Source organism: Thamnophis sirtalis, unplaced genomic scaffold (assembly GCF_051295495.1).
Source record: "Thamnophis sirtalis isolate CommonGarterSnake01/CBP01778 unplaced genomic scaffold, rThaSir2_p1.2 scaffold_2, whole genome shotgun sequence".
In the NCBI taxonomy this organism is placed as follows: domain Eukaryota; kingdom Metazoa; phylum Chordata; class Lepidosauria; order Squamata; family Natricidae; genus Thamnophis; species Thamnophis sirtalis.
The window spans coordinates 37,428,639-37,456,421 of record NW_028261382.1 but is presented as its reverse complement, the minus strand read 5'-3'; the positions used below and the strand labels follow the sequence as shown (position 1 = coordinate 37,456,421).

Here is a 27,783-nt window from a genome sequence, read left to right as displayed (position 1 = left end):
ATAGTAGCCGAGGGCTCGGCGGGGAGGATGCGGCCGGGGGCGCCCGCGGGCGCCGGGTGGGCGGTGCGGGCGGCGCAGACGGGGCTCAGCTGGGGCGTCACGGTGGGGCTCTTCCTGCACGACACAGGTGAGGCCCCCACAATGCTGGGGGGGGGGGTTGATTTGGGGTCCCCAGCAGGTAGATTTGGGCGAATTGATGGGAGATGGTGAGGGGTCCCCCGCCAAGCCATGGGGGAACAATCGTGGCTTAGAATAGAACAGTGTTTCTCAACCTTGGCGACTTTAAGTCCTGTGGACTTCAACTCCCAGAATCCCCCAGCCAGCTCTGCTGGCTGGGGGGTTCTGGGAGTTGAAGTCCACAGGACTTAAAGTCGCCAAGGTTGAGAAACACTGTTCTAGATGCTTTAAATCTTTCTTTCTTTCTTTCTTTCTTTTTCTTCCTTCCTTCCTTCCTTCCTTCCTTCCTTCCTTCCTTCCTTCCTTCCTTCCTTCCTTCCTTCCTTCCTTCCTTCCATTTATATTGCTGCCTACTGCGGCTCAAAGCGGCTTACAGGATATAAAACCACATTTAAAACAATAAGGCTGTGCTGGCTGGGGGATTCTGGGAGTTGAAGTCCACAGGACTTAAAGTCACCAAGGTTGAGAAACACTGGAATAGAATAACCGAGCTGGAAGGGACCTTGGAGGTCTTCTAGTCCAACCCTCTGCCTAGGCAGGAAACCCTACACCACTTCAGACAAATGGATATCCCACCTCTTCTTAAAGACTTTTTATGGGGTGTAAGCCACGATCTAGGTAACTAACCACGGTTGCTCCCTCCACCCTGTGGCCCCGAGTTCAGCCTTAAGAACGGCCGTCGTTGTGCAGAAATGAACAGATTAACATTTGGCAATTAAAGAGAAGGAAGAATCGGGGCATTATAAGATATGGGGATGTTTTTAACCACTGGGTAGAAAATCAGTATAGACAAAAAAGGAAGCGGAGGATTGAATAATTTGGAAAAGAACGCGGAATTATAGGGGAGGGGCTGAATTAAGAGGCAATTGAAAGATAAAAGCGAGATAAAAATAGATCAAAAATGATGTCACTGCTAAATATGATGACACAAAGACTGGACCCAGATGACACAGTGTAAGATTAATGATGTAAGGAGTGGTTAGGGGAAAATAAAATAAGGATCGGAGCAATGTGCCAACCTTATTACGGATTAGTAGTGCAAAGTCCATGCGTGTTGCTCACTTTTTTTGTCCAAAGGTTTTCTCACCTTCGGACCTTCCTGGCTGAAAAGAGTTGGGGGTGGGTTAGGGGGCACCTCTGGGCGCGTTTTAAACCAGTTTATGCTGTGATCTGGCAATAGGAATTGTGCCTTCTGTGAAAGGGGCACCCGTGTTTCTGTTAACGTCGCTTAGTGCAGTGTTTCTCAACCTTGGCGACTTTAAGTCCTGTGGACTTCAACTCCCAGAATCCCCCAGCTGGCTGGGGGATTCTGGGAGTTGAAGTCCACAGGACTTAAAAGTCGCCAAGGTTGAGAAACACTGGCTTAGTGGTTGTGGGAACCTGGTCTGGGAGCATCGAATCGGTCCGAAGGTCCTTCCCCAGATTCTGAGGTTGTTTATTCTGCCTGGATATTTCCGTCATCCTGCCTCCTGATGGTGAGGGGGTAACCTTAGGGCTATTATATTGATGAACTGAAATTACTTCTAATAATTTGAAGATTACACTCTCTCGAATGAACCCTCAGCCCTTGTAACGTAGACCAGGTCAAGAAACAGACCCTTTCCAAGATTCCACTCTATTGTTCTAGAACAGAACCTTCATTGTTTTAACAAAATATTTTATGGTTGGCATGAAATGGGGAAAACAGGAGTAGGAAGAACTATTCACCTTGTTTGCTGCCTTATTTGTAAAAATAATAAAGATTGGATAAAATAAAATCTATAATAGAATCAGAAAATAATATATACAGAATGAGGATTAAAATGAGAGACGTTTGGAGAAACTAAAAATGTCTCCAAAAACGTGTCAATCCTACAACATATTATTAAATCTAGCCATGTAAACTATTTATTGCTCTGTTTTCTGAGTCTTGGTACAATGTGTTATTTCAGTGTGTTAATATTTTTACATTATGCTTATTTTTGTAATACTTTATTATCTGGGTGCGTTAGAGTAATGAATACCTATAAGAAAAAAGTGGAGAATTCATCTGTACTAATTACAGTTTTGGACTAAGCACTATGTTCATTTAATTTTTTCTTGAAAATTATATACAATAGATGTTTAGATGTGGCTTTTTTTTTTGCAATATATTTTATTATTATTATTTTAGTTATATGTTTATATTGTGTGTGAACAGAGTTGGTTCTGGGTATCATTCATATTAATCCAATTCACAATAACAACATTAGAAATCCCTATCATATTTCTCAAATGTAAGCAGTCATCATTATATTGTTCAAACCAGGGGTGGGTTTCTTGCCCCGTTCCAACCGGATCGGTTGGAACGAGGCCGGCGGCGTCCTCACGCACGCGGCGCGCGCGTGCACGCACGCAGCGTCCTCGCGCACGCACGCGGCGCGTGCATGCGTATTAGTGTCTGCACGATGCTCCAGCTGCTCCTGGAGGATCGCGCAGGCGTTCTGCGCATGCGTGGAAAGCGCGAAATTCAAAAAAACCGGGTAAGGAGCGGGCGCAAGTGTGCGGGCACGCGCGGGCGCGGGGGGGGGCTTCGCCGTTCCCGGAAGTTACTTACTTCCGGGTTCGGCGACCAACTGGATCGCAGGGACCGGTGCGAACCGGTTGAAACCCAGCCCTGGTTCAAACATACATATTCTAAACATGCCTAACTCCTCATCTTTTATCTCTACCTTCATCTATAATATCTTTCTTATTTTATCTAAACATTTCTCTATTAACTAAGCTAAATTTGGGATAAAATGGATAAGAATTGAAGAGCAAAGAGATGCCTACATATAATGAGGATTATATAAATTTGAGAAATGTGAGAGATGATCAGCAATGTTAACGTGAATTTGGATTCATATAAACGGATGTGGCATTTTTATCCCCCTATTTGAGACCTTCCCGAGGGCCTGGAACGAACAGAGGTTGGGAGTGGACATTTGATAGAGTTACGTGTTCTTGTTTGCAGGGTGTCAGCTGTTCGAAACCAAGCTGCCTTTTGCAGTTGACTGAGGGGGAATTTGTCAATGCCGATGGAATTCTAGTGGTGCCCCAATTGTCTGAGGAATGCACCATCAGTCAATCACAAAGGGCAGCTTGACTCGGAACAGATTACCTCCTGTGCCAAGATCCAAGGCGCCACTTGATTATAAATTAAGATTTCCAATTTGTCTTCCTCTTCCAGATCTCCGGAGGCAGCTTGAGCAAGGAGATCTTCTTCATCCGATTGTGTTCACCTTGCTGGTTCTCTCTTCCGTCGTCCTGTATTTTGTGGTCTCACTCATGAACCCAGGCTACGTTGAGGGCGACAGCGGGGATGAGAAGGTGGGCTGATCCCTCAAGGGGAAACTGGGAATATTTTGGAGGCTGTTGGGAGTTTAAAGGGTATGAAACTCTCAAGGGAGGCAAAGCTATTGTGGCCCGCCAGCAGTCGGACAGTGAGGAGGTTGGGGAGGAGCATGGGCCAGTCCTGGAGGCTGGGAAAGGCTCGGACGAGGGTTCTGCATCGGAGGCAGAGACAGGGACGAGGCCATCTGGCAGTGATCAGCTGCCTTCGGAGTCAGACATCAGTGAGGCAGAGGAACAGCTGGAGTCTGTTCCCAGTGTGCGCATGTGCAGAGCTGCCAGAAGAAAAAAACAGCTGAGAAATCAGGGCAGACTTGGAAGTAAAGCCACAGTTGGACGGTGAATGGCCCCTCCCATAGGAAACAAAAGAGGAGCAAAAGGGGAGGGGGCTTTTGCAAGAAACCATTCATTCATTCGGTGGTTAGATTCGTGTCAGGAGTGTGAAGATCTGTCCTTGAATCTCAGAGACTCTCTGCCCAGTCTTTCCTTCCACAGGACCTCATTTGGGAAATATTTACCTGGCAGCTTTCCAAGCTAGATAAGGTCTGTGGTCATAAATACTCCTTTGAAAGGCTGTTTGCCAGGCCTTGGCTGAAGGTGAAGGAGAGGGATTCACATTCGTTTTTGTCCGGAACCAGAACTCTGCCTCCTGCTTTTTGGGGAAACCCAGGCCAGAACAAAAGCATTAGGATTACACACAATCCTCACATATACGACCTTCGCAGGTGTGTAAAGCAAGGAAAAACTGAAGACAGGTCATAAGCTCCAACGCTGCCTCACTTAGGGACTGTTTTACTTAGGGACTGAATTTCCAGGCTCAATTGTAGCCACTAATTGAGGGTGAAGTGTATACAGGTAGTCTCAACTTACAACCATTTGTTTAGTGAGTGTTCAGAGTTACAACGGAACTGTAAGAAAGTGAGTTAGCCACGTTTTTCACACACTTCTGACCTTTGCAGCATGATCCAAATTCAGACTCTTGGCAACCGACTCACATTTATGACGGTTCGCCGTGTCCCAGGGTTACGTAACCCCCTTTTGCAAGCTTGTGGCGAGCAACGCCAATGGCGGAAACCAGATTCACTTAATAACTGCACTCATTCATTTAACAGCCGTGGTAAGAAGCATTATAAAACGGGGCAAAATTTTGCTTCACGAGTAAAATCAGGAGCAATTGGCTCACTTTACAGCTGCAGAATTCGTTTTTACGTCCACTGAGCCAAGATCTTAAAATCTGCTTAGTCCAGTGTTTCTCAACCTTGTCAACTTGAAGATGTCTGGACTTCAACTCCCAGAAGCATTCGCTGGCTGGGGAATTCTGGGAGTTGAAGTCCAGACATCTTCAAGTTGACACGGTTGAGAAACGCTGGCTTAGTCCTATGGGTGACCCGTTTTATGACGGTCACGAGTTGCAGCCAGAATCAGCTGACTGCATTATGGTAGTAAGTTGAAGAGAACTTGTACATCAACTGTATCCTCTTTTTTTTTGGCGTGTGTTTTCAAAAAAGAGTTGTAGGAAGTAATTAACTGAGGTGGTTCAATTTTTTGGCACAAGATTATTTGATGTAATTTTGATAGGACTCAATGACCGGAGAAGAGAAAGCCAAAACTTTCACCCAAGTGCCTGACGTTCGTCTCCGGCGGTGTGGATACTGCATGGTGAAGGTAGGCCTTGGCTTCCTGGGGAAATTGCCCGAGAGAGAGACCACAGAATCATAGAACAGGGATGGAGAAGGACCTTGGAGGTCTTCTAGTCCAGCCCCCTGCCTAGGTAGGAAACCCTACACCACTTCAGACAAATGGTTATCCAATATCTTCTTTAAAAACTTCCAGTGTTGGAGAATTCACAACTTCTGGAGGCAAGTTGTTCCACCGATTAATTGTTCTCACTGTCAGGAAATTCCTCCTCAGTTCTAAGTTGCTTCTCTCCTTGATTAGTTTCCACCCATTGCTTCTTGCTCTGCCCTCAGGTGCTTTGGAGAATAGTTTGACTCCCTCTTCTTTGGGGCAACCCCTGAGATATTGGAAGACTGCCATCATGTCACCTCCTAGTCCTTCTTTTCATTAAACTAGACATACCCAATTCCAGCAACTCTTTGCACGTTTCAGCCTCCAGTCCCTTCCTCGTCTTTCTTGCTCTTCTCTGCCATCTTTCCCGAGTCCCTACGTCTTTTTAATATCTTGGTAACCACATGCCCTGAATGTTGCCAGGGCATTGCAATGCGCCCTCCAGAAGGCCTGAGGAGAGAGAACAATTAGAACAAGAAGAAGGGGGAAAAGGGAGAAAGAAAAGGGACTGTACGGAGATCAGGAAGACATCATAGAAGAAAAAGAGATTGGAAAAGAAAATAAAATTAGATGATTTACACTGAGATTTACAGTTATATATCCAAAGGAGACAAGGGAGAAATGGTGCTAAAAAAAGGGGAAATAGCAAAGGTGGGATTAAAGGGGGAAAACTGGGGGAGAGACTAAAACAACAAAATTAAAAAGGAGAAAAAAGATTGGAAAGGGAAAATACATTATATCAGTGTTTCTCAACCTTGGCCACTTGAAGATGTCCGGACTTCAACTCCCAGAATTCCCCAGCCAGCATTCGCTGGCTGGGGAATTCTGGGAGTTGAAATCCGGACATCTTCAAGTGGCCAAGGTTGAGAAACACTGCATTATATATTAAGAAAAGAAAAAATTAAATTAAGCAGGAGAATACGGAATAAAAATAAGATGACTGAAATGTAAAATGGAAACATGATGTAAAATGTAATATGCATAATAAAAGATGGAAAAGGGGGGGGGGGAAACAGGACAACACTTTGTTCGTAAAAAAAGAAGTTAAAATATGTAGCAAAAAATAAATAAATAAAAAACTTTGTTGAAGAAAAGAAAGAAGGCCACTGAAGAGATCTTCCACTGCTTCCGCATTGAGGGGGTGGGCTTTGAGGGGTCCCGGATGCGCTCCGAGGCTGATGGTTTTCTTGAAGAAGTTTCATGACCCCAACCAAGCTAGGTAGCATCACTAGCACTGATGAGGTTCCCTAGTTGGGCCATGAAACGTCTGCAAGAAAACCACCAAGCTCGGAGAGCATCCGGGAGCCCCCATTTCGTCCCTGAGCTAAAAATATTCTCCTTTGTAGGTGGAATTTCCCCCAGGATTTCTTTTTTTTTTCTTTTTTATTTATTTATTTATTTATTTTTGTTAATAACATCTTTTATTTCATTTTCATTTTCCTTTATACAATCACTTAAATACTGTGCAGTTGAAAAAGCAATAAACAACTCATAACACTTCTATCCTTCATACACCCTTCCTTCTACCCCTCCAACTTTCATTTCTCCCCTCCAACCATCCCCTCTTCTACTTCCCCTCCCCCTCAGCCATTCCTTTCTCCCCTTCCCACCATCTCACCCTCCTTACATTCCCTTCTCACTCCCTCTTCATTCCTCCCTCTTCTTTCCCTCTACTCCTCACTTCGGTGTATTTTTTACTATTCATTGGTCTATTCGTTTTGTAATTTACACTAAAATTATAGGAAAAGAGAAAAAGGAAAAGAAAAGGAAAAGAAAAAAAAAGAAAGAAAAAGAAGCAACAGTATCCAAGTGCATTCATTGTTTTAAAAATTGAGTCTATGTTTCCACCCTCCCCCCCATGAACCCCCCTCCCTGACCCCCTTCCGACTTCCCAGATCCCATTCCCGACATCATTCTTTATCAAGCAAAGTCTGGAGTATATTGAAACCAGATAGATTAAAAGTTAAAAAATAATAAAAAGGAAAAAATAAAGGAAAATTTTCCCCCAGGATTTCTGAGGCATTTACGGGTGGGGAAAAAACAGAGCCAAGAGTAGGACTTGGCCATAGAGTGTCAGGGTTCGAAGGGATCATGAAGAGCATCCAGTCTGACCCCCCCAACCCACTGCCGTGCCATCTCCGATTGATGGCCACCCAGGCTGTGGTTGAAGGGGGAACCAGAGTGACAGGAGGACTTTGTGCTGTCTTACAGCAACCTTTGCGAGCCAAGCATTGCCAGGCGTGTCAGCAATGTGTCCGCCGTTATGACCATCACTGTCCTTGGATTGAGAACTGCATCGGGGAGAGGAATCACCCACTTTTCGTGCTCTACTTGGGGGTGCAGCTCACCGTCCTGCTCTGGGCTCTGCAGGTGGCTTGGTGAGTACCGGGCAAGACGCCCCCCTGGGAATCGGGGACCCTTGTGCTGGGTCTGAAGGGGAAATGGTGGCATCTCCGTTGTCCATCAAAATCAGGTTGCTCCCGTCCACGGTGCCCTCCCTCCAATGACACAAACGAAGCTTTTGTGTTAGAGCAGGGGTGTCCAATCCCAGCAACTTTTAGGCCTTGTGGATGTCAACTCCCAGGATTCCCCAGCCAGTTATGCGGTCGTTCAGTTAGCCACACAATTGTTGAGTCAATCTGGCTTCCCCAGTGGCTTCGCTTGTCAGAAGGTTGCAACAGGAGATCCCATGACTTGGGGACAACGCAACAGGCATACTGTGCTTGCCAGTTGCCAAGCATGTGAATGTTGATCACGGGGATGCTAGGATGGGCATGAGAAAAACGATCCTGTCACCTTTTTTTTAGCACCGTTGTAAGTTTAAACTAAAGCGAACTGTTGTTAAGTCAAGCGCTACCAATATTCCAACAGTCATTCCCAATTTCCCTTTTTTTTTGTTACTCTCTCTCACCTCTTCGAAAGGTCCGGCCTGAACTTCCAGTCCTTTTCATGGCTCTGGCTTCAGTGCCACCTGCTTCTCCTCCTCTCCTTCCTGCTCCTCACCATCTGCACCGTGATTGCGACGCTCCTGCTGGGCTCCCACCTCTACCTCGTCTCCTGCAACACCACCACCTGGGAATTCATGTCCCGCCACCGCATTTCCTACTTGAAACACTGCAAGGTGGAGAATCCCTTCGACCAGGGGGTCCTGCTCAACCTCTGGAGGTTCTTCTGCGCCTGCCGCCTGATGGCCTGGGAGAAACTCTACCCTTCGGAGGAGACCGAGCTGGTGTGACGGAGGGCAGGAGGGTTTCGAGAGACGGATCGGAACGAGCTGGTCTAAAGTCACAACGGAAGCTTTGAAGAAGATGCCGGAGCACCAGGTCTTCACCCCGACTAGGAGAAGGACTTTCCCCTCTTCTAACCAAAGGCTAAAATCTGACGGGTCGTGTTGGGGTGAGCCAATGGGCGGACCCTAACCCTAATAACTGAGGATTCAGCTTTGAGATTTGGAGATACGGAGATCTGGGCAGCTGAAGGAAGCCTACAGCGTCAGGGCAGAAGCAAATGCAGGCAGCCAACGACGGAGTGGCTCAGAATGCCCTGCTTTTGAAAGATTACGAGGTGGGTTTTGGCTGGAGGTTCGTATCGAATTCAAGCCGAAGAGACGGACGCTCCTTGGAAGGCCGAGCATAAAAGTTTTGCTAAGTAAGAACAAGGCAGCTTCACAGCCGGCTGCGAGGTTTAAGAGCTTAAGAAAAAAATGTTTTTAATCCGACACTAATGTTAATAAAAGACCAAAGCTTGCATCAAAGGATGCGTTCTGTTGGCTTGGGGGGGGGAGGGAGCATGTGCCAAGAGATGGAGGGTGGGGCTTAAATAGGGGCGGGGCCAGAGCCAGTCATTTTCCCACGTCCAATTTTGGTCCTTCTTGCCTAACACAACAGAGAAATGCTGGCTGTTGCAACCACCTATCCAGACAGTTTTAAAAATACACTTTGTTTAACCTATTATATTTTTTTGTTTTTGACAATTTGTTGAACGACCGTCAGAAGTTAGAATGGCACTGAGGAGTGACTTACGAGCGGTCCTCATACTTACGACCTAGAGCAGTGTTTTTCAACCTTGGCAACTTGAAGATGTCCGGACTTCAACTCCCAGAATTCCCCAGCCAGCGAATGCTGGCTGGGGAATTCTGGGAGTTGAAGTCCGGACATCTTCAAGTTGCCAAGGTTGAAAAACACTGACCTAGAGAGAGCAAGAAACGATGGGCTTAAAAACTCCCCTGGGTTTCCCACGCTCCCTTTGTAAATGCCCAACAACGTTGTAGCAAGCCACAGACAAACCACAACGGGGCCTCTGGGTGTTTTGTGAATCTGCTGGAGTGTTCAATTTTTTTTAAAAAAGGCACTAAGGTGTTAAATAATAATATTAAGGCCTCTGTTTCGGAGCTGGTAGGATAAGATGGGGAAAAAATCACAAATGCCTGAATTCACAATTGTTCCCTGAGGAATTCACAAGCATTCACAAGGGACTAGTTGTTCTGAACGAGGCTTCCCAAGAGGATGAAGCAAATTCCTGATCCGAACAAAAACCCCTTTTATTAATTGACTGTGAATTCTGCTCATTCACCCCTAGCAAAGTTTTTCAAGGGAGGATTTACGGTCACAGACCTTATCTGGCTTGGAGAGCTGACAGGCCGAGATCTGCAGAACTTGGCAAGGAGCCTCGGAGAGTCACGAACCAATGAAGTGATTGTCTCCTGCAAACTCCACTCCCCTTTTGCTCCTCTTTTATTTCCACTGGGAGGGGCCGTTGCGACCATGATAAAAAGACTCATCAAAGCAGGTGTGACTCTTGTTAACAACCAACAAAAATCTTAGCCAGCTCTGAATTGTAGCTTGAGCTGAAGGCTACAGCGGAAATCATTCCTGTCGTACCAAACTCACACGGGGCTCTTCAGCATCACCATGTGCTCCCAAGGTATCTGGTACTACGGTTCCCATCACCCACAGCAGGACTGGAGATACCAGGTAGCCCAGGATGTGGATTTGCAACTGGAAAAGAAACTTTCCTGCCTCTTCCAGATGTTCAATGGCGCTAGCAGGATTCCCCCCCATCTTAGAAACCAGGCGTTTCTTTCTTAGTGAAATGAGTTTAATCTTAAGTTAATTCCATCACAGTGAACAACCGAAAAGCGAGACGCATTTTGCATCGAGTTTCCTCTCTCCTATCTCTCCCGCCCTTCCCTCCGAACAGGAGATAATCTGCATCCCATGCCCGGTGCAGAGAGGAAGGAGGAAAAAAAAGTACAATTCGCATAAATTCACCCCCAAAAGTGACATCTCCGGAGGCGAAACAGATGGGGAAACCGAGGCAGCTGAGGCCTGGCGGAGTGACCGTCTCGAAAGCGAGGCCTTGTGCCCTGGGCTGAGCCCGGGGACAAGGAAGAGGGCTCGCTTTGTTTCCAAAGCCACAGAGGGAAGAACAGAGACGCGCTTTGTTCCCGGCCAACGCCGGGCATCTCTTGCAGTCGTTCCGTGGGAGGATAAGAGTTCAAATTCCACGCCAATCGGAGCGTGCGTTCTGCCTGCCGATCTTCCCGCCTCCTGCCTAACCGGAGGTCCGATATCTATAGAGACAGCCTGGCCTCTATCCAGATGTGCAGAGATGCCAGCCGTGGGACCCAATGGGATGGGGGTAGGGAGCAGATTTCCCCCCTCTCCAGGGCTGGGGGTTTGCAGGTGGGAGCCAAGAGATCGGAGTGGCTCAAATCCTTTAAATCAGGAACAGCTTCACAGCAGGGTTGAAGAGCTTAAGGGGGGAAAAAATGCTTTTAACTCAACCCTAATGTTAATAAACTTCAACACCCAGAATTCCCAAAGCAGTTCTGGGGGATTCTGGGAGTTGAATTCCACCCATCTTAAAATGTTGCCAAGCTTGGGAAAGACGGTGCAAACTATACCCTACGTCTCTAAAAGCAAAACTACATTTTTGGAGAGTTGAGGTTCCTTCATCTGGCCGGAGTCGAAACGTTTCATCGTGAAATGCAGACAAGAAAAAAAATCCGGAGTGTTGGGTCTCAGCCATACCGGTCTAAAAGTGGTACTCGGTTTCCCTTGGAGGGTTTCGGACCCCCTAGAGCAGTGTTTCTCAACCTTGGCAACTTGAAGATGTCCGGACTTTAACTCCCAGAATTCCCCAGCCAGCATTCGCTGGCTGGGGAATTCTGGAAGTTGAAGTCCGGACATCTTCAAGTTGCCAAGGTTGAGAAACATTGCCCTAATAGAGCATCTTTGTGGGGTTGGAGAAGAGGGCAGGTTCCCAAACACACAATCCTGCTTTTTGGATGCTCCATCTTGCCTTGATGGAGGAGACCAACCGGAAACGGTTCCTTGAATTGGTTCGTCTCCTGGATGCTACAGCCAAACCTTTGGGGCCCCGGATGGATTTCTCGGAGCAAACTGACTTTTGGCCTACGTGGCTTTTATCCGCCTTCCAGAAAGCTGTCAGTAAAGTCACAATTCCTTTCCGAGACTCACAAAACTGTCCAGCCTAAAAATCTCCCTCTATAAACGGTTGGCCCCGTCCCCAACAACTCAGAAGGAGTGGGGAGCCGATGGAAGTTGACCAGTTCCTAGATGCTCCCTAGGGCTAGAAGATTTAACATTTTTGCCTGGGGAAAATGTAAAAAGAAAAAGAAAAACAGTGCTTGGGAATGTCGGTTTCCCCAAACCCTGATCAGTTAAAGCTCGCCTTGAGCATCAGCTGATGGAGGCAGGGGTCTTTAGCAGCAGTGCAGGGAGTCAAGCCCGAAGTCAGACAGCCAGGAAGTGCTTGGAAAGGAAGTCGAAATCCTTAAACCGGGCTTGCTCCTCGGCAGAGAGAGGGGGGGCGTCACTGGGAGGTGTCAGGATGGGCTTTTGAGAGGTGAACTCCTTGTCAAAGTTGCTGATGTCGGTGGGACTTTTGAGGATGGGCACCAAAGGGGGTTTCAGCCTCCGTGCAAGCAGAGCAGACCAATTCATCTCCTGGGGGGGGGGGGAGAGAGAGGGAGGGAGGGAGGGAGGGAGAGGGAGACATTGTGAGTCATAATCACCATAGAATTGATCAGACAGCACAGAATTACAATATAGATATAGTTCTCGACTTAACAACCGTTAGCGACTGTTCGGAGTTATACCGGCACCGAAAAAAAGTGACTTATGACCAGTCCTCGCACTTACGAAGAATGCAGCATCCCCACAGTCATGTGATCAGAATCTGGGCGGTTGACAAACTGGCAAGTATTTATAGACTTGTATGCCGCTTTACAGAGTCAACAATCTGGGTTGAACGACCTCGTAAGGCTAGAAGGCTGAATCCACCTTGAGCCGGTCAGGATTGAACTGCTGGCAGTGGGCAGAGGAGTTAAGCCGCAATGCTGCATTCTAAGCACTGTGCCACCAAGGTCCTTAAAAGCCTCCATAGATCCATACACATTTAATATATAAATATATATCAAAGGCCAGTAAAGGGGCTGAGAGGGAAGAAAAGGCACAGGTGAGGTCGGACAGTCCGTCAAAAGAAGAGGCGGCTTAAAAACAAAGGCAGAATTGTCGAGAGTTTTGGCAGTGTGACTATTATTACCAGATAATCCCAGGAGTGAAACACAACACACAGAGCCTTTAGACAATCAGTAGTGGTTTATATACAAATAGATAACAAACACATGATAAATAAATCCCTTACCACACAGCTACAGACACAAGGAGAGAAATGAAACACACAAGGAGAGAAACGCCCTCTAATGGCCACCTGTATATAGACACCCCACCAGGGTCTTAAAGAGGTGATGCCTGTATTGCTGAATCATCCTCATTGCATCAGCTTACAGTTTACAACCTTACATCAGCTGGCAGCTATTAAATCCTCACTACCTCACCAAAAACGATGAATTTATGGAATGCAGGAAGATAGAAAGAGGGCTTGCAAAGGCCTTTTGAAGAACGAGAGAGAGCAAACATTGCTTTGGAGACTAAACTGAGGTCTTTTCTTTTTTAATCTCTGCTTCACCACTTCTGACTCCCTTTGGGGGGCTCAGCTGAAGTGTTGATTCAAGAGATCGGAAGCGCAAGAAAAGGGGAGTTATGGGAAGGCCGAGGCGGACGCACCTTGAAAAAAGGATGAATTTTAATCTCCTCGGCGTCTTTCGCTCCTGCTCCGAGACGTCGCTCGGGACACTTTTGGAGAAGCTGATGGGGGGAAAAAGAAGAAGAAGAAGAAAAAAAATCGGAACTGGGTTCCAATCCAGCCCAAAACTTTGCTGTGGGACCCCCACCACCAATCCCCAAGGTTACCTTGTGCATAAGCGAAGTGCTGAGCTCGGAGAGGGATCGCGGGAAACGGACTTCTTCGCTGATGATGCTATCGAACATCTCCTCTTCGTTGTCACCGGGGAAAGGAGACTTGGAAGGAGAGAGTTTGGAACTGTTTTAATCCTGGTGTTTCTCACCTACCCTTTTTTCAAGGTGTGTGTGTGGGGGGAGTTATTTTAAAATAGCCTCCACTCCACACAACAACCCTATGAGGTAGGCTGGCCCAAAGTCACCAATAGCAATAGCAGTAGACTTATATACCGCTTCATAGGGCTTTCAGGCCTCTCTAAGCGGTTTACAGAGAGTCAGCATATCGCCCCCACAGTCTGGGTCCTCATTTTACCCACCTCGGAAGGATGGAAGGCTGAGTCAACCCTGAGCCGGTGAGATTTGAACCGCTGAACTGCTGATCTAGCAGTAGCCTGCAGTGCTGCATTTAACCACTGCGCCACCTTGGCTCTTACCACCAACTTTGGCCTAAGAGTAATTAAACTAAGAAGCACTGCTTGGTTAGCTTGAAATAATTATTTTTAATAAGGAATTAAGTCCCTCTTGATGCTCAAGAAGACCCTCATGAGGGTACCAGCTCACCTCTCCCACCAGCATCTCAAAAATAAGCACACCGAGCCCCCACCAGTCCACTGCCCGGGTGTAGGATGGATCCGTCAAAATTTCCGGAGCCAGGAATTCTGGGGTGCCACAGAAAGTGCTTGTCCGGTCTCCATAACCTACACCTGGGAAGCGGGATAAACGAGATTTGGACAAACCTGTAGCCGGATTGCAAATACTCACAGCCATCGCACCTTTTCCCCTGCCAAGCATATAGCTCTTCCCTTTCTCTCACCTTCCTTGCAAAGCCCAAAGTCCCCGATCTTCACAAATCCTTCGGCGTCTAGAAGCAAGTTATCCATTTTCAAATCTCTGCAGAAGGAGCAGCAGGGAAAAAACAGAGGTGAAAGGGGGGAAAGGGAAGACTTACCGTATTAAGTCTGGACTACTGCAACGTGCTCTACATGGGGCTGCCCTTGAAGAATATTTGGAGACTTCAGCTTGTCCAGAATGCAGCCGCGCGAGCGATTGTGGGTGCACCTCGGTTCACCCACGTAACACCTATCCTCCGCGAGCTGCACTGGCTGCCTATTGGTCTCCGGATACACTTCAAGGCGCTAGTCGTCACTTATAAAGCCCTTCATGGTATTGGACCTCGGTACTTGAGAGACCGCCTGCTGCCAATTACCTCCCAAAGACCAATTAGATCCCACAGATTAGGCCTCCTCCGAATTCCATCCGCCGGCCAGTGGCGACTGGCGACTACCCGGAGGAGGGCCTTCTCTGTGGCTGCTCCGACCCTCTGGAACGAACTCCCCGTGGAGATTCGAACCCTCACCACCCTCCAGGCCTTCCGCAAAGCCCTTAAAACCTGGCTGTTCCGACAGGCCTGGGGCTAAAGAGCTGTTGCCCCCGTCTCGAATGGTATGACTGTTGTGAGTTTTAAATTGTACATTGTTATGTTTGTTTTTTAAATTTTTTTGTCTGTATCCCCCCTTCCCCGGTTCGAGTTGTGAGCCGCCCTGAGTCCCACTTCGGGGGGAAAGGGCGGCATACAAATACAATAAACTGAACTGAACTGAACTGAAGTCTGTTCTGACCGAGGCTTCCCAAGAGCGTGAAGCAAACTCCTTATTGTCCCGACAAAAACCCCTTTTTATTCATTGCCTGTGAATTCTGCTCATCCACCTCTTTCAAGGGAGGTGTCAGCCTCTGCTTTGCTGCTGCTTCGGCTGTCATTGAAACGGGGAGGGAGGGGGCATGGTATCTGAGAGGGGAATCATGATGTGCTGGAGGAAGTTTCTAGACGCTGATCTGACCATCTCATTGCGCATGTGGAAGAAGGGAGTTTCCCGCCAAGGCCAACTGTCCGGCATTCCATCCTGATGATGACTTTTGAAGTTATCTCCCACCTGACAGTTGGGTGCATTATAATTGGACTATGAACGGGGGTGCCAAGGGGAGGGGATTGAATTATACATGATATTATTCGCTTTCGCGCCTAATTAACCAGACTCAGCTTAGCTTTGCAACTGTTCGTTTATAATTAGTAAAAAGTACACTTGATTTCAATTCAAATGGAGTTGAGTGGTTTCTTTCCTGATTACTAAATGAAGTCGATGCTGACGGGAGGATTTACGGTCACAGACCTTATCTGGCTTGGAGGGCTGCCAGGACGATATCTGCAGAACTTGGCCAGGAGTCTCGGAGAGTTACGAACCAATTAAGTGAACTAATTGTCTCCTGCAAACTCCTGCTGGCGGGCCACAACACAGAGACCCCCACTGCATGTAATGACTGAGGTGCTGGTCTAGAAACCAGGCGACAGTGAGTTCTAGTCCCGCACTAGGTATTAAAGCTGGTTAGGTGTCAGAGCCGCCACTGCTTAAAGCTCTAAATAGAAACTACCCTTGGCTCTGTTTTGTTGAGAAAGGCTGTTGTAATATAGTTGCAGAGCCACGCTGAACCACACAGGAGAAAACAAACTCCTAAAACCCCATAACATCCTGATAGTGCATAACATAACATCCTGAGATAACATCCCTACCAGTGACGCCCAGGATTTGACCATATATAGACAGAACTTCCCTGAGCAGCAGATTAGAAATTGTACTTTTACAGGCTGTTTTTAACCACATGCTATTGCTCCTCCTGCTTTTGTCCTATCTCAATAAAAGGGGCTCTCAGACCCCCAATCTGGGTCGCTCCATCCCGAGAAAGGTCGTGTCCTGTCTTTTCTCCACATTGGCCTCATGGACGAACCATGGGAACGTTACAAAAGGCATAGTTTTCTTAGAAGTCCAGTGAACTGCAAAGCCAGAACTGAGAATCGCACACCAAAAATGGTTTTACCTGTAAATGATGGTCTTTTCATGTAAGAACTGAAGTCCTAAGACCACACAGGCAGAGCAGAACCTTTGAAAAGAAGGTTGAACAGGGAAGGGGATCAAAGACACAGCATAGTTAAGGGTACACAATTAGTCCTCATCTTAGGACAGGCCACCTGGCGAAACGTTTGACGTTAACCCCAGTGCTGGTCTAGGCTCTCCCACTTGAACGGAGGGTTAGCCTCCACGTTCCTTCCCAACTCTGCTATTCTACGTTCTGCGTTCTCCGTCCACTCACCGAGCGGTATCTTCAGAGAAATTGTTGAAGCTGATGTGCCTCATGAGGTCCCCGCCGGGAGCGTAATCCATCAGGAAACATACGTGACTCGAAGTCTGGAAACAGGCGAACATGTTGACCAGGAAGGGATGACCGGAAGGGTTGATGACTTCAAAAATACGTTTCTCACAATACAAGCTGCCAAGGGATGAAACGGTCGAGGGAACATCAAAAGACAGTAAAGATATCTTCGTTCCTGGAAGTTTATTTTCCTCTTCGCTACTTTCTTCCTTCCTCCTCTCCTTCCCCTTCCTTCTTCCCTTACCTCTCCTTTGTTCCTGCTCTTCCTCTTTCCCTTCCTACCCTCTCTCCTTCCTTTTCTCTCCCTTCCATCCTCCTTTCCTTTCCCTTTCCTTTCTCCCTCGCTCCCTTCTCTACTTTCCTCCTTCCTCCTCTCCTTCCCCTTCCTTCTTCCCGTACCTTTCTCCTACTCCTGCTCTTCCTCTTCCTCTTCCTGCCTTCTCTCCTCCTCTTTCTCTCCTTTCCCTCCTCCTCGCCTTACCTCCTTCTTTCCACCCTCTCTCCCTTCTCTACTTTCTTCCTCCTCTCCTTCCCTTTCCTTCTTCCCTTGCCTCTCCTTTACTCCTGCTCTTTCTCTTTCCCTTCCTACCCTCTCTCCTTCCTCTTCTCTCCCTTCCATCCTCCTTTCCTTTCCCTTTCCTTTCTCCCTCCCTCCCTTCTCTACTTTCCTCCTTCCTCCTCTCCTTCCCCTTCCTTCTTCCCGTACCTTTCTCCTACTCCTGCTCTTCCTCTTCACCTTTCTACCCTCTCTCCTCCTCTTTCCCTCCTTTCCATCCTCTCCTTACCTCTTTCTTCTTCCACCCAGGGGTTCCTTCTGGAGGAAGAACCAAATGCAAATCTTGCAAGACAAGCGATGCTCACCTGTCCAGATCATCCCGGCTAATGATCTCTTGCTTCTTCAGAGCCTTGATGGCGAAGAGCTTCTGGGTGGGCTTGTGACGGGCGAGAAGGACCTAGAAATAACCATCCAATCCTCTTGGGGGACAGGCCAAAATCAAAACCAGCTTCCGCCCACTCCCAACACCTTTACACCTGCCCCACAAATGCTCAAATCATGTTTTTAACGAAGAAATACTTCAATTCTTGTCTGCTCGCTCTACCGGAAGTCCTTGAATTGCAACCGTTCATTTAACGACGGTTTGAAGTTACAACAGCACCCCCCCCCCAAAAAAAGCGACTCGCAACCAGTTCTTGCACTTATACGATTATCACAACATTCCAACTTCAGACACCTGGCAAGAAGGGACTCGTCAATCGGTCCTCACGCTTATGACTGTTTCAGCCTGCCACACGATCAAAATTTGGGTGGGTGTGTTTGCGAGGGTGGCAGCCTCCCAGGGTCACGTGATCTCCATTCCTGTGACCCTCCTCTAGGTTTACTCTACCTTTCCAAAGTGGCCCCTACCAAGAACCGCCATGCAAGAGAAGTCTTCGAGGTGAAGAACGGTTTTCCTGGGAAGGAATATCAGATTACATTCATTTATTTGATTATTTTTTTTAAATAAAAATTAGTTTTATTGTTTTCAATGTGGTTTTATATCCTGTAAGCCGCCTTGAGCCTCAGTAGGCAGCAATGTAAATGGAAGGAAGGAAGGAAGGAAGGAAGGAAGGAAGGAAGGAAGGAAGAAAGAAAGAAAGAAAGAAAGAAAGAAAGAAAGAAAGAAAGAAAGAGAGAAAGATTGATTTAAAGCATCTAGAACAGTGTTTCTCAACCTTGGCGACTTTAAGTCCTGTGGACTTCAACTCCCAGAACCCCCCAGCCAGCAGAGCTGGCTGGGGAATTCTGGGAGTTGAAGTCCATAGGACTTAAAGTCGCTAAACACTGATCTAGAAAGTTCTGAAACTGCCTGACTTTCTACATTATGCTACAGGAAGTTCTCGACTTACAACTCTTTGCTTATTCCCTGTTCAAAGTTACAACAGCACCAGAAGAAGCAATATGATTGTTTAGGACCATTGCAGCTCCACCATAGTCACGTGACCAAAATTCAGAGGCTCGGCAACTGGCATGTACTTATGACGGTTGCAGTATCCCGGAGCCCGCCTCCTCCGCTTTTGGATCTTCTGAACAAGTGAAATCAACGGGGGAAGCCAAATTCAGTCCACAATCCTGTGACGGATTTAAGAACTGCAGGGATTCACGGCAAGAACTCACTTAACAACGGTCTCACTTGGCAACAAAAATGTCGGGCTCAATTGTAGTTGTAAGTCGAGGATTTCCTGTACCCATCATCCCTACCCCAGGCAGCGGAGGGATGCTCCCACCCGCCAGCAGGAGGGTTCCGACTGCAGCAAAGGAGGTTTAAAGCACCCGTCGAAAACCTGGTTAATGGCTCTCGTGTTTTGGCTTGTACCTGATGCTGGTTTGTTGCGAGTTGCCTGTTTTTTCACGGAGGAGACGCGTCTTCTGGTCCTTAAAACAGAAAACAGGGAAGGAGGGGAGGCCACTGGGTGATCAACAAACTTTGGGCCAGCCACCAAAAGATGGGGGAGTTTTAGTCCAGCCTTAGGCATGAAAGCCAGCTGGGTGGCTTTGGGCTAGTCCCTCTCTTGCAGGCCAGCCCACCTCACAGGGCTGGTTTTTTTGTTTTTTTTTACAAATTTTATTAGTAAAAATGATACAACAGCCAACAGATTGCAAAAACAATACAACATCAACATCTGTTTTGCTTTACATTTGACTACATTTCGAGGCATTTCCATAATGACAAAATCATTTTAAACATCAAAAACTACAGTCATCTTCTTCCCTCCCTCCCTCTTTCCTTCCCTCGTTTCTTCTCTCCTACTCCCCTTCCTTCCCTCCCTCCTTCTCTCCTTCCCTCCTTTCTTTTCTCCTTCTCTCCTTCCTTTCCCCCTTCCTTTCCTCCTTCCTTCCCCCCTTCCTTCTCTCCTACATTCCTCCTTCCTTCCCTCCTTCCTTCCCTCCTTTCTTCTCTCCTTCCTTCCCTTTCTTCTCTCCTTCTCTCCTTCCTTCCCTCCTTCCTTCCCTCCTTCCTTCCCTCCCTCCTTCCCTCCCTCCTTCCTACCCCCTTTCTTCTCTTTCTTCTCTCCTTCCTTCTTTCCTCCTCTCCTTTCCCTTCTCTCCTTCCCCTTCCTCCCCTTTAACCTTCCCCTCTTCTTCCCATTCCAGGGCTGTTGTTGTTGTGGGGAAAATAGGAGGAAAAAAGGTTTAGTGGATATGTTCACCCCCTTGAGTTATTTATAAAAAGAATAAAATAAGGAAAACAAAGAAACATATACTTTTAAGGACTTGGAAGCTACAATCTCCCCAAGAGAAGCAAAAACTCATCAGGACCAAAAGACAAAACCAAACCCAGCCACGCTTACCGCCGGATCTGCTGGAGAAGCGACCGTTTCCTTGCCGGAAAGAGGCAGGAAGAGGCGGGGGGGTTTAGGGGGCGGCTGGTTTCCCCGGATCAGCTTCACCGGAGGGGAAGCACTGAAATTGGAAGAGAGATTTAATTTTTTCCCCCTTTTACATTCTTAAACTTTCCTTTTCTCTCCAAATGATGCCTAAATCGTCCTCGTTCGCCTAACCCAGGCAGTCTTCGACTTACAACCGTTCAGAGTTACAACGCCACTTGAAACAAAGTGTTTTACAACCGCTCCTCGCATGTACAACCATCCATGATCACGTGATCAAAATCTGGGCTCTTGGCAACTGGCATGTACTTATGACAGTTGCATCGTGATGATGGGGGCGGCTGTTTCCCAGCCGCCTTCAACGAGGGAAGCGGGGTTTGCTTAACGACTGCATGATTCACTTAATAACTGCCGTCATTTGCCGAACAACCCTGGCAGAAATGGTGACTTAACATCCGCCTTGCTTAGCAATGGAAGTTCTCGGTCATAAGTCCATTCCGAAGGAGAGAAGGAGGGAAGGGGAAGGAGGGAGGGAAGGAAGGAGGGAAGGAAGGGGGAAAGGAAGGAGAGAAGGAGAAAAGAAAGGAGGGAAGGAAGGAAGGAGGGAGAGAAGGAGGGAAGGGGAAGGAGGGAGGGAAGGAAGGAGGGAAGGAAGGGGGAAAGGAAGGAGAGAAGGAGAAAAGAAAGGAGGGAAGGAAGGAGGGAAGGAGAGAAGGAGGGAAGGGGAAGGAGGGAGGGAAGGAAGAAGAAGTAGGACCGTTGTAAGATAAGATGGATCTATGGGATGGTAAGAAAGCAATCTTCAAGTATATTGTCAACTGTTGGGAAAAATTGTTATAAATACATATTATTAATAACAGTTATGAGATCATAAAAAAATAAATAAATAAGTCCATTCCGAGACCACCCCACCAATGGATCAATCAAACCGGATCCCAACACTGGCTCACCTGGACATCAAGGACCCCGGGCTGTCCTCAGCAACAGCTGCAGAGGCAACATCTGGACGCAGAGACCCTCGGAAAGGAGGGCTCGAAGCATTCAAGGAGCTGCAAGGGGGCAGGAGGTTCATCATCAAGCGTCCCCAGGTGGCGATGTTGACGTTCATTTGAGAAGCTCGCAGGAATTCTTTCCCTGCAGGGAAGGACAACAAAGCCAGCAATGCTCAACCGGGGATCTGGGTGGACCTCCCTTCCTGGTGGCTGGCCGCCCTCCAGGCCATCCTTGATTCTGGAGGTCCAGCATCACTCCTCAAAACTCAATTTGAGTTCTGTGTTGTGGCTCCCCAGTGGCAGCTGATTCGGAGAGTAGGGAGGAAGATGGGCCAGTCCTGGAGTCTGGGGAAGGCTCTGAGGAGGCCTCTGTGTCGGAGGCAGAGAGGGGGCCAGAGCCGTCTGACAGTTATCAGCTGCCTTCGGAGTCAGACATCAGTGAGGCAGAATGTTGTAATATAGTTCCTTGTGTAGGTGTAGGTCCCCCATGGCCCAGTTCATACCAGGGCATGCAGAGCCACGCTGAACCACACAGGAGAAAACAAACTCCTAGAACGCCATAACATCCTGATAGTGCATAACATAACATCCTGAGATGTGCCCTACCAATGACACCCAGGATTTGACCATATATAGACTGAGCAGTAGATTAGAAATTGTACTTTTACAGGCTGTTTTTAACCACATGCTGATTGCTCCTCCTGCCTTTGTCCTATCTCAATAAAAGGGGCTCTCAGACCCCCAATCTGGGTCGCTCCATCCCGAGAAAGATCGTGTCCTGTCTTTTCTCCACATTGGCCTCATGGACGAACCACGGGAACGTTACAGCAGAAGAACAGCTGGAGCCTGTTCCCAGTGTGTGCATGCACAGACTTGCCAGACGAAGGGAAGAGCTAAAGAACAGGGGTCGACTTGGGAGGAAGGCCACAGGTGGAGGGTGAATGGCCCCTCCCAGAGGAAATAAAAGAGGAGCGGAAGGGGAGTGGAGTTTGCAGGAGACAATCAGTTCAGTTCATTGGGGTGAAGATCTGTTCCTGACTCCTTCCCCACCCGAATGATGAATGTTGCTTCTATTTTTAATTATGTATTGTTTTATATGTCATTGTGTGTATTCCCTACCCCATAAGTTGTAAGCCGCCCTGAGTCCCCTCAGGGAAAAGGGCGGCCTATAAATAAACTTATCTATCTATCTATCTATCTATCTATCTATCTATCTATCTATCTATCTATCTATCTATCTATCATCTATCTTGCCAAGTAATTGCTGCTACAGCGTGGAGTTTGGAAGATATCGGCCTGGCGGCTCTCCAAGCCTGACCAAGGTCTGTAGCTGTGAAATCTCTTGAAAGGCTGGAATTCCCTTTAAACTAAATAAAAGGGGTTTTATTGGGACGAGGATTCTGCTTTGTGCTTTTGGGAAGCTTGGGTCAGATGGACAACTAAGAAGTATAAGGTCTCCTGCCTTGAGCAGGGGGTTGGACTAGAAGACCTCCGAGGTCCCTTCCAGCCCTATGAGTCTAGGTTCTAGGTCAGTGTTTCTCAACCTTGGCGACTTTAAGTCCTGTGGACTTCAACTCCCAGAATCCCCCAGCCAGCTATGCTGGCTGGGGGATTCTGGGAGTTGAAGTCCACAGGACTTAAAGTCGCCAAGGTTGAGAAACACTGTTCTAGGTCCTAAGAGATGTTCAGCACCATCACCATGATGGTCATCGGATGACGTGATGGGCGTTCTTAAGGCGGGGGGAAATGTGACCCTCAATTCTCCTCCTCCGTAATTCCACGAGGGAGCCTCCCTTACCTTTCTGTTTGGGGAAAATGCGCTTCTGCCGTTGCAGTTTCGCATGGGTTTCAACGACCGGCTGGCTGAACGTCACCTATGGAGGAAGGAAGAACAATGGCTATGAATTAGGGAACTTTTAAGACTTGTGGACTTCAGCTTCAAACGTTTGCTAAGCAAGGCGGTTGTTTAAATGAACCCGGCTTGATCTTACAATCATTTTGCCACAACGATTGAATAAATCAGTGCAGTGAACCACATTGGCCGTTGAGTGGATCGAGTTTCCCTCCCCGATTTTGTCGGGAGTCACAAATAGCAATAGCAGTTAGACTTATATACCGCTTCATAGGGCTTTCAGCCCCCTCTAAGCGGTTTACAGAGTCAGCATATCGCCCCCAACAACAATCCGGGTCCTCATTTCACCCAGATAGATAGATAGATAGATAGATAGATAGATAGATAGATAGATAGATAGATAGATAGATAGATAGATAGATAGATAGATAGATAGATAGATAGATAGATAATATAGTTTAGATAGATAGATAGATAGATAGATAGATAGATAGATAGATAGATAGATAGATAGATAGCCATAGCAGTTAGACTTATATACCGCTTCATAGGGCTTTCAGCCCCCTCTAAGCGGTTTACAGAGTCAGCATATCGCCCCCAACAACAATCCGGGTCCTCATTTCACCTAGATAGATAGATAGATAGATAGATAGATAGATAGATAGATAGATAGATAGATAGATAGATAGAGATAGATTAGATAGATAGATAGATAGATAGATAGATAGATAGCCATAGCAGTTAGACTTATATACCGCTTCATAGGGCTTTCAGCCCTCTCTAAGCGGTTTACAGAGTCAGCATATATCGCCCTCACAATCTGGGTCCTCATTTCACCCACCTCGGAAGGATGAAAGGCTGAGTCAACCCTGAGCCGGTGAGATTTGAACCGCCGAACTGCAGAACTGCAGTCAGCTGAAGTGGCCTGCAGTGCTGCATTTAACCACTGCGCCACCTCGGGAACACATGACCCCAGGACGCTACAACCATCGTAAATGTATGCCAGTTGCCAGAATTTTGACCACGTGATCTTGGAGATGCTGTATTGGGCGTAAGTGTGAGGACTGGTTCTAAGTCAGCTGTAACTCTGCCCGAATGGTGGTTAAGATGAGGACTACCCGTAAAAGAGGAAAGCACCCCCCACTCCCTCCTTACCTCTAGGAAGAGCGTCCCTCGGGGTTCGAGGGGAACCGCCATGGGGTGCCTGGCGTTGTCTAGGAAGCCGTCCAGGCGCAGAAACGCCACCCCGCAGAGTTGCCGCCAGTCGTGCCAATAGACCGAGATCTCCAGCTCCCGAGACTGCAGGGAGAAAGGGAGAGAGAGAGAGAGATCAGGACAAGCTCAAAAAAAGGATCCCTTCCTCCATTTTTTCGACTCTCAACATGGCGACCGACCGACCTGCTCATTGTGTGGTAACGGTGGCAGGGGATTAGCAGCTTGGGGGTTGCCTGGGGATGTTGGTTTCTAGTCCAGCCTTAACCTTCAGGACTGCAGGGTGATGTTGAGCGAGTCTCTCTCCATTCAGGGGCAAATCCGCCCCCCCTCCCATACCTTTACAACATGTGACTTCGCAACTTCCGTTGCTTATCAAGGGAAATTTTGATATCAATTTCTCATCTTCCTATCTCCTTATGACTATAACTTTGTTGAGCTTATCACTATTGTTGTATGTACATTGTGTCCTGACGGAGGCTTCCCGAGAGCCTGAAGCAAACTCCTGGTCCCAACAAAAAAAACCTTTTAATTAATGGACTGTGAATTCTGCTCATTCACCTCCAGCAAAGTCTTTCAAGGGAGGATTTACGGTCACAGACCTTCTCTGGCTTGGAGAACTGCCAGGCATAAAATCTGCAGAACTTGGCAAGGAGTCTCGAGAGTCGAACTATTAAAAGGAACTAATTGTCTCCTGCAAACTCCACTCCCCTTTTGCTCCTCTTTTATTCCCTCTGGGAGGGGCCATTCACCGTCCACCTGTGGCCTGACTCCCAAGTCGACCCGTTCTTTAGCTGTTCCCTTCGTCTGCGTGCACACACTAGGAACAGGCTCCAGTTGTTCTTCTGCCCCACTGATGTCTGACTCCGAAGGCAGCTGATAACTGTCAGACGTCCCTGCCCACCTCCTCTCCCTCCGACGCAGAGCCCTCACCAGAGCCTTCCCCGGCCTCCAGGTTCCTCCGGCGGAAATGCAGACTTACCCTCTCCAACTCAACCGTGAAAGTCTGGTTCCAAGCTTGCCTGCTAACCAGCCCCCAGTTGGTCTGACTGGCAAACTTGCTGTCAACTTTGAGAACCGCCAGGACTTCTCCTGTCGAAGGAAGAAAGAGGAACCAGCTGTTCCCTTCGTCTGGCCGTTCTGCGCATGTGCATACTGGGAAGAGGCTCCAGCTGTTCGTCTGCCCCACTGATGTCTGACTCTGAAGGCAGCTGATAACTGTCAGACGGCCCTGGCCCCCTCTCTGTCTCCGACACAGAGCCTTCCCCGGACTCCAGGACTGGCCCAGGTTCCTCCCCAACCCTCCTCAGTGTCTGATTCTGCTGCCAGCTCCTCTGGGGAGCCACAACAGAGTCTTCAACACTCACGGCTGAGTTCCTCCTGGCGAAGGAGCTTTCCCACAGACCCCCGGCCAGGGAGGTTGATCCCTGCCCACGTCCGACTCAAGAGCTTGAAGTCCCCAGAGCTGGTGGAAGCAGGCAAGGAAGTGGCCACACGGGAACGGCCCGAGATCTTCTCCAAGAGGCCTTCACAGCCTTCCAAGCGGACTTGAAGGCTACCTGGAAGCCAAAGGGGAGAGCCACAAAGGATGGGACAACTTTGTACCCAAAGAGATACAATCCCAGGTTCATAGAACGTAGGGAGCTTAGAGCTGGAAGGGACCTTGGAGGTCTTCTAGTCCCACCACAAGGCAGGAGACCTTAAACCATCCTGGTCAAAGGACTGTCCACTCTGTTTTTGAAAACAGTGAAACGGTCTAAGCCAGTGTTTCTCAACCTTGGCAACTTGAAGATGTCCGGACTTCAACTCCCAGAATTCCCCAGCCAGCATTTGCTGGCTGGGGAATTCTGGGAGTTGAAGTCCGGACATCTTCAAGTTGCCAAGGTTGAGAAACACTGGTCTAAACTCTCGGACTTAACTTCCCATGACACCACATGCCGCAGGGAAGAATCTTAAAATCTGTCGAAATGATTCCCTGTGCATTAACTTATTTTACTTACTCAAAGACCCAAGTTTTAACAAGTGCAGGAAAATTACAGCTCAGAAAGTGGGATTTGTAAGAAAAAAATGTTCAAAATATATACAGTAGTTGAATGAGTAAAAATTGCCGGGATTATTCCATCATTTAGCGGAATAATTCAGAATGGAGAATCCAGAAGATTTAGCCAGTAGATCTAAAAGAAATTGGATTTTATCTGATCCAGATACAATATTCAGAAAACAAAACTTTCTGTTTATTTGGTCTGCTTTGAAGTGTTTTGGGGAAATTGGCAAACCTGACTGCAGCTTTGTTGCCATTTGACTTAGTGCTTACGCATAATAACACAACACACACACAACCTTTAAGGATGAGTTGAGATAACTTTGTTATTATGCTAAACACAACCAATCTGTTTAAAAATGGCACAACATTTTCCTTATCAAATAAGAACGTTCCTTGGTTTTGTAAAAAAGAAAAAAAATTGCTGTTAAGTCTAAAATGGGGAAAATTTCAACAATTATAGTCAAATGAAAATGGATATATGATGATGGTGACATGTATGAATATTTGAGTTAAAATGCTCGAGTTAACATGAATTATGTTTGTTGACTGTGGAAGAGATGCGCAAAAGTCTGTAACCAACTGATACACTTTCTATAGCATGTAAAGAAGGATGTTGTATTTGTTTTAAATTAAAAATTAAAAAATTTTTAATAATAAAATGGGGAAAATTTCATGTAATAATGCTGGCCGCTGTAGGGGGAGGAACGGTGTAGACATTTGATAAAAGGAAAGGGAAAAAAGGGGAAGGAAAAAAAGAGAAAGAGAAACAGGAAAGGAAGTAAATGGATAAAAGAGAAAGGAAATTAAACAACAATAAAATCTGCATGCTACTCTTTGCTTCCAGTAATCTATGAATGCACAATTTTTATTGTCTTTTCATTTGCACGCAGACAGGCTCAATCAGAAAATCCTATTTAACGGGTTTGATGCCACGGCCTTTAATTAGTACAGGCAAATTCGAAAAAAATTGCATTTGAATCTTTATAGCTGCTTGAAAGCCGGATGTTGTTAGAAAGAGAACGTCTTCATTCCGTTTTAAAATATCCAGAGTTTTGTAAGTCAGATGAGAGTTAAGACTTTCTTCTGGCTGGGGTTTGTTTTTTTCCGTACACAAAAACTCCAAATCAGCGCTTCCTCTCATTCAAAGCGATTTCCTCCCTCCCGGGCTGCTAATTCCATCCCACCTTACGTATATTAAGGTTTGAATTCGCCAAATTGAAAGACACACAGGCATATTGAAATAAAATTAACAGCATAACAGAGGTGGAAGGGACCTCGGAGGTCTTCTAGTCCAACCCCAATCTCTTCTTAAAAGCCATTCCCCTGGATAATTCTTCTCATGGTCAGGAATTTTGTTCCAGGTTGGCTCTCCCCTCTCCGAGGGATCTCCCACCCCAAGGTCTCTCGTCCATCCCTCGGGGGCTTTGGAGAATAAGTCGCTTAACACAGTGGTCACCAACTGGTGGTCCG

At 47.2% G+C, this 27,783-nt stretch overlaps 2 protein-coding genes across 2 annotated transcripts in view; one reads left to right on the top strand and one right to left on the bottom strand.

Annotated features, from left to right (window-relative positions):
• Positions 1 to 6: 6 nt before the first annotated feature.
• ZDHHC12 (zDHHC palmitoyltransferase 12) lies at positions 7 to 9,070 on the top strand. The gene is made up of 5 exons (XM_087704874.1): positions 7 to 127; positions 3,368 to 3,507; positions 5,107 to 5,193; positions 7,528 to 7,694; positions 8,239 to 9,070. Exons 1-5 carry the CDS (start codon positions 28 to 30, stop codon positions 8,549 to 8,551), a joined length of 807 nt encoding a protein of 268 aa, XP_087561000.1. The 5' UTR covers positions 7 to 27; the 3' UTR covers positions 8,552 to 9,070.
• A 2,479-nt stretch (positions 9,071 to 11,549) lies between these two features.
• The window catches only part of PKN3 (protein kinase N3), a 24,874-nt gene continuing 8,640 nt past the window's right edge, over positions 11,550 to 27,783 (bottom strand). Inside the window, exons 7-22 of the mRNA XM_087704873.1 lie at positions 25,637 to 25,828; positions 25,252 to 25,361; positions 24,213 to 24,356; positions 23,004 to 23,079; positions 21,164 to 21,347; positions 20,178 to 20,289; positions 19,202 to 19,260; positions 18,233 to 18,299; positions 17,709 to 17,800; positions 16,788 to 16,964; positions 16,515 to 16,577; positions 14,458 to 14,534; positions 14,205 to 14,347; positions 13,596 to 13,703; positions 13,410 to 13,490; positions 11,550 to 12,287 (exon numbers count right to left, since the gene is read on the bottom strand). Of these exons, the coding sequence (XP_087560999.1) occupies positions 12,075 to 12,287; positions 13,410 to 13,490; positions 13,596 to 13,703; positions 14,205 to 14,347; positions 14,458 to 14,534; positions 16,515 to 16,577; positions 16,788 to 16,964; positions 17,709 to 17,800; positions 18,233 to 18,299; positions 19,202 to 19,260; positions 20,178 to 20,289; positions 21,164 to 21,347; positions 23,004 to 23,079; positions 24,213 to 24,356; positions 25,252 to 25,361; positions 25,637 to 25,828 (1,898 nt within the window). The 3' untranslated portion in view covers positions 11,550 to 12,074. The remainder of the gene's footprint in view (positions 12,288 to 13,409; positions 13,491 to 13,595; positions 13,704 to 14,204; positions 14,348 to 14,457; positions 14,535 to 16,514; positions 16,578 to 16,787; positions 16,965 to 17,708; positions 17,801 to 18,232; positions 18,300 to 19,201; positions 19,261 to 20,177; positions 20,290 to 21,163; positions 21,348 to 23,003; positions 23,080 to 24,212; positions 24,357 to 25,251; positions 25,362 to 25,636; positions 25,829 to 27,783) is intronic.